General features: G+C 43.8%; 1 protein-coding gene across 1 annotated transcript in view; it reads left to right on the top strand.

Annotated features, from left to right (window-relative positions):
- Window positions 1-1,617: 1,617 nt before the first annotated feature.
- LOC123484134 (lysyl oxidase homolog 4-like) overlaps window positions 1,618-19,670 on the top strand; it is a 57,858-nt gene continuing 39,805 nt past the window's right edge. Inside the window, exons 1-6 of the mRNA XM_045214155.1 lie at window positions 1,618-1,680; window positions 3,033-3,377; window positions 4,805-5,112; window positions 5,436-5,650; window positions 14,956-14,994; window positions 16,168-16,381. Of these exons, the coding sequence (XP_045070090.1) occupies window positions 3,053-3,377; window positions 4,805-5,112; window positions 5,436-5,650; window positions 14,956-14,994; window positions 16,168-16,381 (1,101 nt within the window). The 5' untranslated portion in view covers window positions 1,618-1,680; window positions 3,033-3,052. The remainder of the gene's footprint in view (window positions 1,681-3,032; window positions 3,378-4,804; window positions 5,113-5,435; window positions 5,651-14,955; window positions 14,995-16,167; window positions 16,382-19,670) is intronic.

Consider the following 19,670-nt stretch of genomic DNA (forward strand, 5'->3'; position numbering starts at 1 on the left):
GAATCCCTAACGTATAAAGACACATGATGATTGACTGAACAATCCCATGGAGATGTCTCCCTTGGAAATGACATGTCTTAGATAAAGCAGATAAAGGCTTACTACACCGTGTAAAAGACAACAGCTGTGATTCCAATAGTCTATCAAAACCTTGCAAATTGAAGTCAAAGGGTCAAACAACATAATTTGTTTATTCTTCCTGCTTTATCAGGAAGTTGAGGACACATTTAGGTAGTCCAACAGTGAAGTGAGGGCAAGTGACCTTACAAATCCACCTCTCACGTATCACACGTTCCTCACTGGTGCTATACCATCCCACCAATACTCCCATCTCTGACTACCACCCTTACACTAGGAGAGAGAGAGACAAGGAGGCTGGGCCTATTTTAAAATGCTGGTTTGCGGTTGGGCTCAACAAGGAAATATATACCCTGTGGTTTACGCAGCTTCTTTGGGATACTTGGAACTTGACATTTTGGAACTATTCCTGACATAGCAACTTCCTGTTGGTAGCATTTACACAACACACACACACACACACAGACTTACATAATGCTGGCCTCCTCGAAGACTCGTTGTGTAAAACATTCTGGACCGAGGTTGTGTAAAGGCAACCATCAGCCTATCAGAGAAGAGAATTTGATGGTGTCACTCTAGCAGAAACATGTGACTCTAAATGTGAATGATTTGATGATTAGGTTAATTTATTTATTTATTCATTAATTCATTCAGGACACATAATACATCTTGAATGTACAGGACATATACACTCTCATTTTTTTATTATTTGAATGGTTAAATTGATTAACAAATTCAAAGGACAGACACATATTCTTCTTTCACGTGAAAGATATTACCCCAGTATTTCCTTTTGTTTCTGTGATAAAAGGTTTGGATATACCTGTTTTTGATATTAAGATGGATTCCTATCTCTCCTCCCTGTAGAGACAACAGTACCATGCTGTCAATACAGAATATGGATGATGGAATACTTTTTTAATAGTTGAACCCATTAAGAATGTGTAGGACATAATTTACAGTTATTCAACCTGGATGTTTTTGTTTGAAAGATTACTCAGATCCACCCACTGTTGACTGTTCTCCCATATTGTACATAATGTACTTTTATTCATGTGATCTATTGTGAAAAATGAAGGATACAAACTGAACTGTTTCATCACTTTACAGTTTTATCAAGTGAGATTTGTCTCCCTGTGAGTTTATAGGAGATACAGTGGGTTGTGAGAAGAGACTGTCTTTGTTACATGTGACTACATTTCAGCTCTATTGGTACAAGAGATTTGTGGGATTATGTACAACAGTGAAATTATAGAGAAATTATACACAGACAGTATCTGAAAACAGATCATTATTTCCCAACAACACCATTTAAAATACATGCACACCCCAAACTATGTTTATAGTTAAATCAAAATGCAATCAAACAATTGTGCGCGTGCGTCAGCATTTCTGAGTGAGCAGGAAAATTCTTAAAACATGAACGAGAGAGAGAGAGAGAAGAAATGTGGGAGGGAAGGAGGGAAGGAGGGAGGCAGGACAAGAAAGCGAGAGATTGAGCAGGGACCTCATCTAGCAGGTACACTTACTTGTTCACTCAGTCACTCTCTCCTCTCCCGGTCTGGGACGTCTAGGACTGCTGTGTCTGTAGCTTTCTAACAGGTGAGAAGCTCTCATTCTCCTTTTATTCCCTTTTTATTGACCTTGCAGTGCTTTTGATTTATAATTCAAATACAAATTGTAATTGAAATATATTAGTTTAGGTAATTTATGTTAATTTTACATGTTGGCTCTTATCTGATTGTGTCTTCTCATTCAGGGATTATCTCAGGTCGTTAAACATCAGCTTCTTTCTGGATTAGTTGGTCAAGGAATAAAACGTGATTTGATGAACATCAACCATGTCTGTGACTCAACTTTTTAAAATGATGTTTCATTCAAATGCAGAATTTTGTTCCTAACGTACTTATCCTAATTTATGATAAAGCTGTATTCTGTATTCTGACATGTAATTACACTAAGAAAGTTATGGCTTCTGTGCAACTCAATGTAAAATGTGATCTAGTGTATTCTCATGTGTTTCAGTGGATACAGTGAATGTCTCAAATATTTGTGGAGTTATTTAGTAAAGTTATAGTGCAATGCTGTCTGTCTGTCTGTCTGTCTATCTGTGTCTGTGTTGGGGTGAAATGTGTTTCAGTAGCCCCAGGGTGATACTTGTACATATCTGAGGTTAGATTTTGAGAACTGAAATATTTATAGACTAATTATACGTGTATGTGAAATGCAATCATAGTTCTGTGGTTGAACTCCAGATTTTAATGTCTGGAACTACAAAGAGAAGATGTATAGAATGTTGGAAATCGAATAGTTTCTTCGTATCCTGCCCATATCAGACTGGTTTCTATCAGGTCCTCTTCATTGTATCTGTAAACTTTGGATTCAACTTATTTTGATATTGTTCAAGTGTATTTTGAGAGAGAGCGAAAGAGAGAAATGAACCTGTCCACTTACCTGTAGCCTACCTGTGTCTCCCAGCTCTGAATAGGACAGAATAGCCCAACTCTGTCCAGATGATGCCAGAGTATTGGCCTGTTTGAAGATAGAAAGATAGAAAGATAGATAGAGAGATGGCTATCTATCTATCTATCTATCTATCTATCTATCTATCTCTCTCTCTCTCTCTCTCTCTCTCTCTCTCTCTCTCTCTCTCTCTCTCTCTCTCTCTCTCTCTCTCTCTCTCTCTCTCTCTCTCTCTCGCTCTCTCTCTCGCTCTCGCTCTCGCTCTCGCTCTCGCTCTCGCTCTCTCTGTGTCTCTGTCTTCTCCCTTACAATTCCACTATGCTGGTTTCTTTCAGGGCAGCAAAATATTGAATTGGAATTAATCATCTCTCAATAAAATACTATTGATCACACTATAAAATCCACTCAACTAATAAACAACTGATTACTTTGTCAATTATGTTGATGACTCTACTAACCCAACTCTCTCTCTCTCTCTCTCTCTCTCCTAGACGACCCTCCATACACAGACATGATGCCTCGCATCTTCTTCATCTTGAGTTCTCTGCTCCTCCTCCTCCCCTTTTTCTCCTCCTCCTCCGAACCCCGCCGACAGTCGTCATCCTCACCACGCAGCAGGACCGCGCGTGCTCCGGCTTCCTCCGCCAAGGTGCGCCTGGCGGGAAACTTTGCCCAGGGACTGAACGAGGGTCGCGTGGAAGTGCTTCACAACAGCACGTGGGGGACGGTGTGTGATGACGAAGTGGACATCAAACTAGCCAAAGTGGTCTGCCGCGAGCTGGGCTTCCAGACCGGCATCACGTGGGCGCACAGTGCCAAATATGGCGAGGGTGATGGTACGTGTTCCAGAACAGTTGTTGCATTTTTGCAATGATCAAAATGTATCTTTATTTCTGTAATATAATACAGATAATATACTCTTTAAAATTGAAAGGTACATTAAAAGAAGACAGTCAGCTGTTGATTTCTATTCTTTTCCATATGGCTGTCAGATGTTAAAGGTCAGATGTTAAAGGGATAGTTCACCAACATTACAAAATGACACATTGGTTTTCTTACCCTGTAAGCAGTCTATGGACAATGTATGACAGGAATACATGCTTTAGTTTCCCTGGCACTGTTTCCACATGCTCACGTTTTAGCATTTGTGGCACAAATCCCATTCAAGTCATTGGACCGATATGAGCATTTTTCACACATCATGTTCAAATCATCTGAAAGTATCTCAAATGTATTGTGAAGCTTAACAAAGTCACTTATAAATGATATGAACATGATGTGCAAAAAAAACGAATATCAATCCATGGGATGTGTGCCACAAATTCTAAAACGTTAGCATATGGAAACAGTGCCAGGTAAACTAAACCAAAGCATGGATTGCTGCCATACCTTGTCCATAGACTACTTACAGGGTAAGAAAACCAATATATTATTTTGTAATGTGGGTGAACTATCTCTTTAATGCATAGGCCTATCTTTCCAATTCTGTGAAGAGGGTGCCTGCTTTCTAACTAAAATAACATTCTTTCAGTTTCTAAACCTTTCAGTTTCTAAAGCACTTTACTTTTACTGGTAGGCATGATTTAACATTGGCGGTTGGTTTAGTAAATATATATTTGACAACAGCAGTAGTGCTAGACAGCCTATCCTGACTACTGCTCCGTCGGTTCACTCACCCTTCCCTTTAATTGTAATTTAAAGGGGGCAATAAAGCATGTCTATAAACCAAAGCAAGTGTAGCACATCGCTGCCAGGGCAAGGCTGTCATTACTCTAAAACAAATGCTCCTCTCAGGCCATATATTGCCATGCCAGCCTGCTAGCCTGCCAGGCAGCGACTGTATTGAGGAGTGCAGTGAAATCCCATAAGTTATCTTTGTATCTTTATGACGACGGCAGGCTCAGCTCAGTCACTGCAGGGTTATTTTGGTGATGTTAATAGGTGATGTATACTTGGGTGTTAGAGGCCTACAGAAGCTGGTGAGACAGGCTCCCTTAGTCCCACAGTTGCATCGTATTACTGTATATGGCACATAAATGGCACATATATGGCACATTTTATCAAATTAAGCTATCAATTATTATATCAGTGAAGGAATTAATAAAGGAATGGATGGATGATTCAATCAGTCAATCAATCATTCATCCATCCATCCATCCATCCATCCATCCATCCATCCATCCATCCATCCATCCATCCATCCATCCATCAATGACAAATTCATGTCCATATCCGATAATAACCCTGTTTCCCCTGTCCCCAGGTCCTATCTGGATGGACAACGTGCGTTGTGACGGCACAGAGAAGACTGTGAAAGACTGTAAACATAACGGCTGGGGTGTCAATGATTGCAAGCACTCTGAGGACCTTGGTGTGGTCTGCAGTCCGGAGCGACGACTGGACCAGGTTACGGGGTCACGTAATGGTCAGTCGGTGGCCCTGCGTCCGGATGTCAGCGTCTCGCCTCAGTGGCTGAGCATCCTGGCCAGCCGCAGTAACCCCCGACAGGCCCATCAGGGGAACGGACACCCTCCAGAGAGGCCCAGCCTGAGACAGCACCTCTACAACCCGGTAGGTAGCATAACACCTTATACTCTCTATCCCTGCTACCTCTAGTAGTAAAGTAGGTGCTGTAGCCTGAGACAACATCTATACAACCTGGTAAGCAGCTACGGTGGACACCACCAACTCTATAACTCTGGTACTTGCTAATGTCTGGTATTTGTTGATCAACCACCGATACTGCCAATGCCAATCAATTAACCAATCAATCTATATATTTACTGTCCCAGTTGGGAAATTCCTTGCTTAAGTCATTTGAATTTTGAAAGTGTCATGGATCAAACTTTTTTACAGCAAAGTTTGAAGAAATCCCCTCCCCCCTTCTCTCTCAGTATTCCAGCAAGGTGCATATTCAGGAGGTGCGTCTGCGGCCCATCCTGATGCACACTAAGAAGCGGGCCCTGATCACTGAGGGCGTGGTGGAAGTGAAGCATGCTGGGAGATGGAGGCAGGTGTGTGACCTGGGCTGGAACCTCAACAGCAGCAAAGTGGTGTGTGGAATGCTGGGGTTCCCTGAGGCAGAACGACACAACGAAAGAACATACAAGTAAGTAAGCCCCTCCATTCAGCCCTCAGATCTGCAGATTCAGATTCAGAGTGTTTAATAGTCACATGTACAGGGTTGCAGGTGTGATTGCAGGGTACAGTGAAAATATTAGGCTATGAGCTCCAACATGCAGGACTAAGTGAAATAAAAGAATGCAAATGGAAATAAAACAATAGAAATAGAAATAGCACTACATACATCATAACAACTGTAGCAGTGATGAATAAATACATGTCCATTGGGGTGGAAGCAAATTAAAGACTGTTGAGGGTGTGGGGGAATGACCATAGCAAATAGTTGGAATGTGTACGGCAGGGTTGCCCAACCCTGTTCCTGGAGAGCTACCCTCCTGTAGGTTTTCGCTCCAACCCCAGGTGTTACTAACCTGATTCATCTTAGCAACCTGCTAATTATTAGAATCAGGTGTGCTAGATTAGGGTTGGAGCAAAAACCTACAGGACGGTAGCTCTCCAGGAACAGGGTTGGGCAGTCCTGGTGTACGGGGTGGTTTTCGGACAGGGCTGAGGTTTTGTCCGGATGTCCTCATGTGTATGGTATCCCTATTTGGAAGTCCTTCAGTTGTCACACAAGACGTCCTCAATTGTCAGAGGCTAGGTCTGTAAGGAAAGTGGCATAGAGAGACAGAGAGCTGAGAGTGATGACTCAAGTAGCGAAGTAAACTATAAAAATGGACGTTACACACGGCGTATCACATTTAACATACCAAACATTCAAAGAACGTTATAGAAAGTAAAGTAAAAACCCAAACCGGTTCGTTCATCAATACCTGTATATCATAAAATACGGTATACCGCCCAGCCCTACCTCCACTCACTCCTCTGACCCTGTGGAAAACAGTGGTATTAGGACGGTTTAGGACGGTTTAGGGAGGATAACCGAGGGAGGATCACACATTAGCACGACTATTTCTGTCCCATCATGAATGAAAGTACTCTGTCCAGACCTTCATGGACATCCTACTTTAATTATTTCCTACAGGTTTTGTCCCGTGTGACTCAAAGTTAAGTTCTCCTGAGTGGCGCAGTGGTCTAAGGCACTGCATCGCAGTGCTAGCTGTGCCACTAGAGATCCTGGTTTGAATCCAGGCTCTGTCGCAGCCGGCCGCGACCGGGAGACTCATGGGCAGCGCACAATTGGCCTAGCGTTGTCCAGGGTAGGGGAGGGAATGGCCGGCAGGGATGTAGCTCAGTTGATAGAGCATGGCGTTTGCAACGCCAGGGTTGCGGGTTCGATTCCCACGGGGGACCAGTATGAAAAAAAAAGAAGGTATTCACTAACTGTAAGTCGCTCTGGATAAGAGCGTCTGCTAAATGACTTAAATGTAAATGTTAAGACATTCATTCTCCATTTGGGCTGCAGCTACTATAGCTAGCCCTGTGTGTGTGTGTGTGTGTGTGTGTGTGTGCGTACTTGTGCGTGTGACTGAACTGACCACAACATCTGTTCTATACTCCAAGTGTTAGATTCCTGTATCTGTTTAAAGAGAGAGCTACTGTTTTAGCCAGTTAATTTCCTCACTAGACCTTTTCCTGTCGTGCTACATTAAAGTGAGGGGAGTTTCAAGTCCGGATTGGTACATTTTCAGAGGTGATTCATTCCAATTAGATATTTAGCTCCATAATGCCACCCTAAAAGACAGAGGCCCCTGGGCTCATAGCCAGCACAGTGGAATTGTAAGGGAGAAGAAAGAGGACAAGGTTGGTGTAGCCTGAAGAACTTGGCCTGAAGAATTCACAGGCAGCTGACTTCTGTTGGCATCTTGTTTTAAAACCTGTGAGGTCAAGGGAACAGAAACAATGTTCAAAGAAAGAAGAATGAAAGAAAGGAAGAAAGAAAGATGGCAATAGAAGAAGAAGAAAAATCAAGTATGGAATAAATACATTTTTAAAAAGACTGAGAGGTGGATATATTCAGGAGCATTTGTTTGTTTGTTTTGACGAGTGCATGTGGTCCAATGGCCATGTCCGAAATCTGTCTTGCCTATAGGCTTATTACTAAAACTGTATACTGTGTACTTATTATTATACAGGACATTTACATTATAGACATTTAGCAGATGCTCTTATCCAGAGAGACTTACAGGAGCAATTAGGGATGAGTGCCTTGTTCAACAGATGTTTTCACCTAGTCAGCTCAGGAATTCGAACCAGTGACCTTTCGGTTACTGGCCCAAAACTCTTAGCCGCTAGGCAACCTGCAGCCCATAATACACCCATCATACTACATACTATTTAGAACATACTGTTTAGTGAAAACGTATGCAGTAAGCAACAAATATCAACTCACTAGACTCACCCATACTGAGAATGCGTAATTTAATGCACATTTGTGTTGTTTCCCACCATTCGTTCATTTGGGTACAGCTTGTCCCCATCAGCTGATTTTATAGGCTGTTGTCAAACACACATGGATCTGAAAAGACGACTCTCTTCCTCAATAGTGTTCAGAGAATTCTACTAGATTAAAAGTCTAAATAAGTATGACATCCTGACATTTAAAGCATATTACATTTTAGAGATTTCACACACTATAAAACATTCTATTTTTGAATACCCAAAATGCCTACTTTTTAGAACGCAAGTACAGGTATTTGGAAATGGCCATTGTCTTTTCAAAGTTCAAACCTCCAGTTTGTTTTTCTGTCAGCATGTTTCAGTTTAGTAAATAACAAGGCATTTGGTGGCTTTCTATTTTAATTCAGTTGGGTCTCTGTGACCTAGGGTTGACCTGATGTTGTGTTCCGAAGGGACAAACGGGAGAACACATCTGGAAACAGACAACAAAAAGGGACATTCTCATTGGCCAATCTCCATCTGTTTCAAAGCGTTTTCTTTCATTTCGTGCCTACTGAACGGTACCCCAGTGTTTGTGTGCCTGCTCATCCAGCTGGTGAAAGCTTTAGCCCTGGCACCACATCGCTCTGATATGACCCAGAAAGGCCAGAACGTTTTCACCTCAGATTAGACATAATTAGACAGTTAGACATGTTTAAAGTCTGTATAGTTTATTAAGGCCAGTTTTGCTCTTTTATAGTTTTTTTCTCATGCATTTTATTGGTATTTTAGTTCTGGTTGGTTGATAATTTAAGACACCACAGTTTTTATGTACAGCCCAATATCCCACATCCTAAAATAGATTGAGTGATTGACTTACTGATGGTTGGTTGATGGATTAATTTTAACATGGCTTAAAGGTGCAGTCTGTAACTTTCCTTATTATCACATTCGTCCAAGAAGCTAAATCAAAATATAATTTATTTCACTGAAAATTAAAGTTACATATTGCACCTTTAATGTAGTCTTAACCCAGTAGAGCCCAATTTGGACTGGCATGACCTGGCATGGATTGACCTAGCTTGTTCAGACAGTCTCTGGTCCATTCTTAGAAAGCCCAGACAAGACCAGAGCATGTGGCTCCTGTCCCCTCCTGGCTCTTGTCCGTGTCGACTGGTCTGGATGAGATCCTGGAGATGTTGTAATTACAGGTTGGGCAGGCCACCAGAGAAAAAACACCCCAATTATAGCTGTGTGTGTGTCTGTTGATGATTGTAAGTGTGTGTGTGTGTGTGTATGCATGCATCCTTTGTGTGTGTGAATGGGTGCATCGTTCATGTGTGTGTGTCTGTGTGTGTGAAGCACAGTGTGTAGGGCTGAGCCACTAAGACTACCCAGTGTTTTCTGCTGTCTCCAATTATAGCCTGGGCCCTGCTGTGGTCCCGCTGTGTCAGCAACTGTCTGTCTCTCTCTGTCCCCGTGGAAATTGGAGGTCCTACAATTGATTAATTGCACCTCAGCCCAGATGCGGGGGGGGTCATTTTCCTTAGGGTGACATTTTTTTGTGACTGATTCAGTCTTGGTTGGTGTCTCAGATTTGAGTAATCTGAGTCATCCAAAGTGAGCTTGTCTCTAATTTATATGGTGTCTTTTAATTTATGTAGGCCTATGTATGGCAGGTGGCTGTGCTTTATATGGTTGTGGTGAAGCCTTTAACCGTGGTTGTCAGCCCAAGCTGTAATTCATTCCGTTTTGTTTTGATGGACATGTTATATTGCATTTACTTGTGTAAGAGATCGTCCTAGCCAAGGAGGATCTCACAGGCTATCATCTCTGAGCCCATAGAAAGCGTATCATCCATGATAGGAGGACACAGACTATGCAACTCTGTAACTTCATCTGGACAACTCAAAACTGTGAATTTAAGATTGATGGTTCCCAGCAACAACTATCCTGACAAGATCCTTTGGTGGTTAAAGGGGTTGCTATTCATATCCGGGGTTCAAACATTGCATGGGGTACTCCTCTTCTTCTGGCACTGCAGGGTAAGGGAGGAAGATACTGTACAGAGCTTCCTACTGGAGGGAGGGAGGGAGGGAGGGAGGCAGGGAGGGAGGGAGGGAGGGAGGGAGGGAGGGAGGGAGGGAGAGAGAGAGAGAGAGAGAGAGAGAGAGAGAGAGAGAGAGAGAGAGAGAGAGAGAGAGAGAGAGAGAGAGAGAGAGAGAGAGAGAGAGAGAGAGAGAGAGAGAGAGAGAGAGAGAGAGAGAGAGAGAGAGAGAGAGAGAGAGAGAGAGAGAGAGAGAGAGAGAGAGAGAGAGAGAGAGAGAGAGAGGAAGGGGGAGAGTGGGGGGCAAAGTAGGAAAGTGGTAAGGAAAGCGAGGGAGTGTGACGGTGCTGAAAACAGAAACAGCAGGGTGATTGTTGTCGTTTAGCAACAGCGGTGGGACCCCCTATCATTAGCCTCTTTCGCTCTCTCTCGCTCTCGCTCTCTTTCTGTCTCTCTTTTTGGGTTGGTGAACAAGGGGTGTGGCCTGTAACACACTGATTATACAGGCAGACTGGGGCTCTGGGAGGGAGAACCGTTAAACACATTTAAACACACACCATTATAGAGTCAGAGGTGTAGCGAACAGTAATTCTGTTTTTTCAACCCAATCCCACCTGCTCATAATGTGTGTTCATACAAGTGTTCATAATATACACTTGCTAGCTAGCTAACATCTGTACAATCATATTAGAGAAAGAGGGATCTGTGCAAACGTTATGTATAGAGAGCTTGCCCTAAGTACAGTGCCTTCAGAAAGTATTCACATCCCTTGACTTTTTCCAAACGTTGTTGTGTTACAGCCTGAATTTAAAATGGATTCAATTGAGATTTTGTGTTACTGGCCTACACACAACACCCAGTCACTACAAAGATACAGGCGTCCTTCCTAACTCAATTGCCAGAGAGGAAGGAAACCGCTCAGGGATTTCACCATGAGGCCAATGGTGATTTTAAAATGGTTACAGAGTTTAATGGCTGTGATAGGAGAAAACTGAGGATGGATCAACAACATTGTAGTTACTCCACAGTACTAACATAAATGACAGAGTGAAAAGAAGGAAGCCTGTACAGAAAATAAATATTCCAAAACATACATCCTTTTTGCAATAAGGCACTAAAGTAAAACTGTATCTACAAAGACAGGAGAAGTAGCATGAATAAAGTTAGAATGGTAGTAACAATACATGGGTTTTATATAGCGCTTTTCAATGTCTTAAAGATGCTTGAAGTTAGGTTGAAGTTAAGGGAACTTAGGTGAAGTTCCACCAAAGCTCAACCAAATATACCGTAATTGAATCAAATATAGAGTCTGGGATATGGTTGATAAGTGTTTTTCTTTCCTCTGTGCTCAATTTAGTCAGTGCCAGTGTGGTGAGGGAAAATAGTTGGTTTGATTGGTGTGTGGTGAGGTCACAATTATGTCACAGACATTCTCTCCCCTGGGTACGTGTGTGTGTGTGTGTGCGGGCGTGCCTTTGCGTATATGTGTGTGTGTGTGTCTATTCTCTGGGTTACGTGTTACTACAGAGACACATGCTAGACACATCCAAGTTATTTTACGAATGTAATTTAAGAATAAGAGTTCAATTCAATTAGCAGCGTGTCTGTCTCAATCAACCACAAGCCCTTTAGCATGACCTTACTGCTGCAGTATATGTCTGTCTGAACATTACTCATATATATAATTTAACTTTTGATGGCTTAAGGTGGGGGGGTATCTACTAAGCTAACCTCCACAAAGATGGTGGCCCATGTTGACTCCAATGCTTCCCACAGTTGTGTCAAGTTGGCTGGATGTCCTTTTGGTGGTGGACCATTCTTGATACACACGGGAAACTGTTGTGTGAAAAACCCAGCAGCATTGCAGTTCTTGACACAAACCGGTGCGCCTGGCACCTACTACCAAACCCTGTTCAAAGGCACTTAAATATTTTGTCTTGTCCTGAATGGCACACATACACAATCCATGTCTCAATTGTCTCAAGGCTTAAAAATCCTTCTTTAACCTGTCTCCTCCCCTTCATCTACACTGATTGAAGTGGATTTAACAAGTGACATCAATAAGGGATCAAAGCTTTCACCTTGTATCACCTGGTCAGTCTATGTCATGGAAAAAACAGGTGTTCTTAATGTTTTGTATACTCAGTGTATACCTCCATTCATTTATTTTACTGGTACCGGGCTACCTTCAGACGAGTCTTGTGAGGCTTGTGGGCTTCCTAAAGCAAATACAACTGACATGTATGTGTTTGTGAGAGTCTCATCTTTCCATAGAGTGGTCATATTCGTTTGTAGGCCAAACCATTTGGACGCTACAGACGTTTTCCTGAGAAGACCGATTTTTGGGATGTCTCATGGTTTGAAAAACACCGCTGTAGGTCGGCCAGCTTCCACCGCAGATGCGGCTACCAGCGCTCAGTCTCATGTCAGAATTAGACATTCATCCATGTTTCTCAAATGTCAAATTTCGAATTTGTTCCAAAAGTTGTTCCAAAGTTTAGGCATTAACTCTGAATTTTTAAGGTTAGGCATTAACTCCTAATGGCTAAGGTAAGGGTTAAAGTTTGGGATAGGCTTAAAACAAAACAAATAACTTTATATTGCTGGATTTAAATGTACAACCTTTGGATTTAGAGGCAGATGCTTACGCCCATCCACCATCCCCGTCCGCAACACCGAAACCTACTTGAAAGTAACTGTGCTTACTGTTGCCCCTAGTGGCCAGTTGGACGTCGAATACGGACTTGTATCACAGGTGACCTGACTGGATGCGGAAGGCCGCCATTAAAGAAAAAAAAGATATCTTTACCTTAAACAGACGGATTTTGATGGGGTATTTTTTATTATACCCATTTCATTTCCGCGGGGGCGTGGACATCGACTCTAGGGGGTGTGATAGTTCAACCTTTGATGCTTTAAAGGGATAGTTCACCCAAATTACAAGTTGTTTCCCGTCAAGAAAGCTAGCTATCTTAAGTCATTGGGCCAGTAACTGAAAGGTTGCTGGTTCGAATCCCTGAGCTGACTAGGTGAAAAATCTGTCGATGTGCCCTTGAGCAAGGCACTTAAACCGAATTGCTCCTGTAAGTCACTCTGGATAATAGCTTCTAAAATAGCATGACTGTTTATTATGTTAATGTCACATTAGAAGGTAATACTTTCAAAAAAGTTAAAGACATATCTTTACTATTAGGCCCCACAGTGAGGAGAGATGCTATTACAGCAAATGCATAATGATTCTATATGTAATTCTATGTTTAGGTCAACAATGAATACAATTGTGCAAGGGGGTACCGTACCAGAAAGAACTGACATCTACTTTCACCCTGTAACATGACTTAACTCTAGCTGCTGTAAAATGTCAGGGCTGTGACAATGTCTCTCTTGATTCCAACATCCTTGTTTGTAGAGTTTGTGACTAGCAAGGCGGGAATGTGTTAGTTTCATTTTGGAAATCCAAATATACTGTGTTATGAATATCCGTAGATGTATTTGTTTCCCTAAGTGCAGCTGACTGAGTTGTGTTTGTTTGTTTGTGTGTGTGTCTGTGTCTGTGTGTCTGTGTGTGCGTGTAGTCTACCTCAGCTCCTGTTTGGCAGTCTCGGCATCTGGTGCGGGAACTGTGGGACGGCTGCTTTGATGCAGATCAACTGTGTTTGTGTATGAGGGAGGGAGGGAGGGAGGGAGGGAGGGAGGGAGAGAGAGAATGCCTTTTGGGCACGTCTTGGCTTTGCCTGTGATGGAGTGCCAGGAATGGACTCCTGACTAAATATCTGTTTTATAACTCAATTATCATTTTTTCTGTTCTTTAATTTCTTTACTGTAGTTTCTTGGAAAGCCTCACCAGCTCTTACGGTTCAAGTGTGCCAACACTGTTTGTTTGCGTGTGTGTTTTCTTTCAACCTTTTCCCAGTAATGTCCAAGCAATGTAATCCATAGTTGCTGTTGAAAGTCACATTTTTATAGCCTACGCATGGTTAGTTAGGTTAATGAGTAGTTCCAAAATGCCCAGTGTTTAGCTTGAATCCCTTTCTAGCATTCCAGAGTTATTTACAAATGTTGTTGCACCAGCAAATGTTCTTGTAAAATGCCAAGTATGAGAGATTGAAGAGTTCTTATTTTATCATGTTACCAACACCACAGCAGCATCACACCAGTCATATTCATTATGGCACAACGTAGCAAACCATTTTGAATTAAAAATGAAAACAAGCATTTCTTATTGGACCTGTAGTCCATCCCTGTTTTATTCCGTTTGCTTCTGTTTGGTGCCTAATGAATAAAACCCAGTTGTTTGAGCAGACCTGCTGTATGTTGGCAACAGACGACATTGTTTTTCTCTTCAAGCCTGGATTAGCTGGTGGTCCATAACATACATACTGTGTGTGGTGCGTGGGCCTGCTACACTCCGACCAGTCAGTCATTCTAAACACACACACAGACCTAGGCTAGACATCTAAACCACAACATAAAGGAGAGAGAGACAGGAAGTGTTGGTTCAGAGAGAATAGGGAAAAGTTCCCAACACAATGATTTACTGCACCTCAACACAGATGGGCCTTTCTGTAGGCTGACATATTTATCTATGTAAGTGTGTTTGTACTGGTTGGCATCCCTGAGGCCAATACGACAGGTACAGATGCTTCTAGGACATAACTGTTTCTGTCCGTGTCCATGTACACCAACAACACTACTGATGTGGCTGATTAACAGTGTGTGTGTGGGAATCATTCTGTGTGGCATGGACCATATTAACCAAACACCAGATATCTACAGTCAGTGTGTGGGTATCACTGTGTGTGGCATTAACCAAGCACATGACACAGTTGTCATCTACAAAAGCTGACTCTGTGGGCAAGCTTTAGTCATCTCACCTCACAGGACTAGCAGGTGTTTCACGAAACCTCAACTAATAAACGGAAGAGATACTAACGTTGTTTCCTATTTTTCCCGTTTCTTCACAGGAAAATCTGGGACACCAAGCTTGCTGATCCATCCACAAAGTAAGACCTACACAGATGTTGGAACATCTCAACTACATACAAATTCTTTGTTCTCCAGGTGTTGATGATGTTTGTGTATCTGATTTTAGCACACATGACTGTATGCACACATGACTGTAAGTCGCTTTGGATAAAAGTGTCTGCTAAATGGCATAGACTATAAAGTATATATACTATAGTATTATAAAGTATTCATATGAAGTGTTACTGGATAGTCCTTGTCTTGTTCCTTCATGTAACTGAGATAACATAAGTAACCAGATGTTAGCTATGCACATGTTAAAGTTAGATGGGACTTGCGAAGCAAAAGTCCCGACTTTAAATCTTCGTCATACTTCTTCATATTCTTCTGAACGCTACTCCTCTTACACAGTTTAAGCTGGAAACGTTCAAACTTTAACATGGGCTGACTAGTCTGGAATAGTGTGCTTGCATACAACTGGTTTTATATTATTATTTATACTTTTTAAACTATTATTTTTTTGTCTTTATTTATGAAATGATTTATTTAATTATAACAATAGGGGAGCACATTCTAAGCATGAGACAATGAGTAAACATTGTGACTTTTGACAGTAATCAGCTGCCTTGACCACTTTACTCCACAACGACGTCATTGTAGACAGAAACTTAAAGGGTATGACACTTTGGTCTGATATCCTGCTTATCTATCCAGTCATAACTTTCTTTAACAGCTTTATCCTATGATTAAGACATTTATGTTTGGTTAAAGTAAGGGATAAACGCTTGGGATAAGACAACGTTTTTAAAATGTATTTTAAACTTCAACACTCTGTTATTACAGTTTGCAAATACTGTAGTATTCTAGTAGGAGAGTGTGTAAAAGTGTAGTAGGCTAGTCTGTGTTGTTGTTTGTGATAAAATATGTGATCTAACTGCCACACAATCCAAAGTAGTAAGGTTGATAGTGTAGTCTATCAAAGTAATCAGACCAATTATTTTACTAAATTTAACTTTGAGTATATTTAACTTCTTGGCATAAGTAAAATATTTTAAACTTCTTCCACTACCACAAAAATACTTGTAAAGAGTTCAAGCCAAGTCCCACCAATTTTTCTTCATGGAAAATTACCCTGTAGTATGTTATAATGTGTTACAATGTGTTATAAAGCATTCTAAAACACTTACAACCTCTTCTCCTCCCCTTCCTAGGCTGAGCCTCATGGCTAGTAAGAAGGGTTTCTGGGTAGAGAAGGTTCACTGCCTGGGGTCAGAGACCAGCCTATCAGAGTGTCACACACAGCTGTCCATCCCACGTAGCCCCTCCCCCTGTAAGAGCGGGAGACACGCGGTCGCGAGGTGTGTACCGGGACCACAGTTTGCTCGCATGTCATCTGGAAGACCCCAGGCACCCCACCCAATTGTGGTAAGAGACAGACATACTGACGCATGCACACACACGATGACTCACACACTTACACACATTCCATGCCTCATTGTGCTAATAGCCAAGACCTTGTCACTTTTCCTGCGTTCTGCACAAATATATGAAAAAAAACAGTCTTAGACAATCATCCAGTCTTACATGATACTGACACTGTTTCTCTCTCGCTTTCTCTCTCTCTCTCTCTGTCAGCTTCCTGCTTCCCCTGTTTGTCTCCTGGCCTCTAGAGGTCAGCTGTGTTCCCCTTTGCCTTAGTTTTTCCTCATGTGTCCTAATTAGCTTATCTATGTCACCTGTGCCTTGTTTCCCCTTGAGTATTTTAGCTGTGTGTTTTCCCCTGGTTTCTCACTTGGTTATTGCGTCCTGTCTATGTGTCTCCTGCTTTGTCCCACCGTATCAGTCCTAGTAAGTTATTCGAAGTTATCTTTTGTTTGTTTTCTCTCCCCTCGGGGAGTTGTTTTGTTTTGCCTCCTGTTTTGAACATTAAATCTACTTACCTGGAGTTTTGCCTGGGGTGTTTCATTTGGGTCCTACAACATCTCCTCTGTGGCAAGGGGTAGTACCCCCAGCTCTACACATTTGAGACCGGAGTTCTAGCCCGGCTTGTGACAGAATAACCAAGACAATCATGGACCCAGAAACACTCAGTTCCCAGGACCTGTTGGCGGTGATCATTCGACATGAGGCTTCTTTCCAGCGCCATGAAGCCGTTCTCAGCCGACAAGAGGAGCTGATGGCTAGACATTCTCAACTCCTGGCCGAAATGATGAGTTCCCTTCACCAGCTCTTTGAACGCCTCCTTGGTTCTCCCCCTTCCCCCGGTCACCTCCCAGTGACGACAGGCCTTCTCGGTTGGCGGAGCCCCGACTACCACCTCCCAAGCCCTTTTCTGGGGATCCAAGCTCTTGTCAGGGTTTCCTCACCCAATGCTCCCTCACCTTCGAGCTCCAACCCTCAAGTTTTCCCACAGACCGTTCCAAGATTGCCTACCTCATTACCCTTCTTTCAGACAAGGCGCTCGCCTGGGCCTCTGCGGTGTGGCAGTCCCAGGAGGCCTGTTGTGACTCCCACGCTGCATTTGTAGAAGAGTTCAAGCGGGTGTTCGATCATCCTGTCAATGGGCGGGAGGCTTCCAAGCGCCTACTGTCTCTCCGTCAGGGCCCCCGAAGCACGGCAGATTTTGCCATTGAGTTCGAACCATAGCAGCAAGGAGCGGATGGAATGATGAAGCGCTGAGGGTCTGCTTTCAGGGAGGGTTATCTGAGCCCCTTCAAGATGAGTTAGCCACCCGTGAACCAGCTGAAGATCTCGAGTCCCTCATAGCCTTGGCCATCCGCCTGGACAATCGTCTAAGAGAGCGGAGAACGGCTCGCCGTCAGGTGTCTCAGTCCCAAGTTCCTCTGAGCAGCTCTGTTTCTCCTGTTTGGACTCCGTCATTCAGAGCTGCCCCGGCTCCTGAACTGCCCCAGGATTCCCCGGAGAGCATGCAGTTAGGCCGTTCCAGGCTTTCTTCCAACGAAAGGGAACGTCGCATGAGGGAGCGTCGGTGCCTCTACTGCGGGGTTGCCGGCCACTTCCGCTCCACTTGCCCCGAGCTTTCGGGAAACGCCTGTCCCCGCCCAGCTACAGGAGGGTTGTGATGGGGAAAATTAGAGCTCCTCCTACTAACGCGGTCCTAGCTATTCCAGCCACTCTGTCCTGGGAGGGCCACCAGCATCGGGTCCAGGCTATGATCGATTCCGGTGCCGCAGGTGATTTTATGGATGTAACCTTGGCTAAGGAACTTAAGATCCCTACCCAACTACTTCCTCAACCCCAGGCAGTTACAGCCTTAGATGGCAGACCTCTGGAACCAGGAAAAGTTACTGAGGCGACTCAGTCCCTGCGACTTACCATCTCTCAACACCAGCAGGAGGAGACCTTCTATCTCATTGACTCTCCCGAGTATCCTATTATCCTGGGTCACCCTTGGCTATGCAGACATAATCCCCAGATCGACTGGCCTACTGGCACCATTCTTAGCTGGGGTCCCACTTGCCAACTCACCTGCATGCTTCAGAGTTCCTCAGCCCCTAGTACCCAGTTTCAAGAGTCTGTTGACGTCTCCCGAGTCCCCAGTGTTTACCATCGGTTCAAAGCAGTGTTCAGCAAGGCCCGGGCTACTGCCTTACCGCCTCATCGCACTTATGACTGTGCCATTGATCTACTCCCTGGGTGCTGCCCTCCTAGAGGTCGGATCTTTTCCTTGTCCTCCCCCGAGCACGCAGCTATGGACACCTACATTAAGGAGTCCTTGGCAGCCGGCCTCATCTATGCCTCTACTTCCCCGGCTGGGGCGGGCTTCTTTTTGTTGAAAAGAAAGACGGGGGTCTTAGGCCTTGTATTGATTACCGGGGACTCAACAAGATCACGGTTCGGAATCGATACCCTCTTCCTCTCATGGCCACTGCTTTTGAGCTGCTTCAAGGGGCTTCCATTTTTACTAAGCTGGATCTCCGCAATGCTTACCATCTCGTGCGGATCCGGCCAGGAGACGAATGGAAGACGGCGTTCAACACGCCCACGGGACACTATGAATATCGGGTGATGCCGTTCGGGCTCACCAATGCCCCCGCAGTATTCCAAGCCCTGATTAATGATGTTCTCCGGGATATGCTTAATCTGTTCGTCTTCGTGTACCTGGACGATATCCTCATCTTCTCGAGGTCACTGAAGGAGCATGAGGGGCATGTTAGCCGGGTTCTCCAGAGGCTCCTTGACAATCACCTCTACGTTAAGCCTGAGAAGTGTGAATTTCATGTTTCTCAGACTCAGTTTCTCGGGTTTATTGTCACTCCCGGGCACCTAGAGATGGATCCCAAGAAGGTCAAGGCGGTCCACGATTGGCCCACACCTGCCACGGTCAAGGAGGTTCAACGGTTCATTGGCTTTTCTAACTTCTATCGGAAGTTCATTAAGAATTTCAGCTCGGTGGTAGCCCCCTTGACGACGCTTACCAAGGGAGGAGGGACCAAGATTCACTGGGGTCCGGAAGCAGCAGGGGCCTTCGAGGATCTCAAGCGCCGCTTCACTTCTGCTCCGATTCTGGTGACCCCTGACCCAGAGAGACCTTTCGTGGTGGAGGTGGACGCCTCAGAGGTGGGGGGTGGGAGCCGTCCTGTCTCAGAGGGGTGCGGATGGGAGATTACACCCTTGTGCCTTCATGTCTCGCCGCCTGTCTGAGGCCGAGCGCAACTACCACGTGGGGGATCTAGAGTTGCTTGCGGTTAAA

This window comes from Coregonus clupeaformis, unplaced genomic scaffold (assembly GCF_020615455.1).
Source record: "Coregonus clupeaformis isolate EN_2021a unplaced genomic scaffold, ASM2061545v1 scaf0203, whole genome shotgun sequence".
In the NCBI taxonomy this organism is placed as follows: Eukaryota; Metazoa; Chordata; class Actinopteri; order Salmoniformes; family Salmonidae; genus Coregonus; species Coregonus clupeaformis.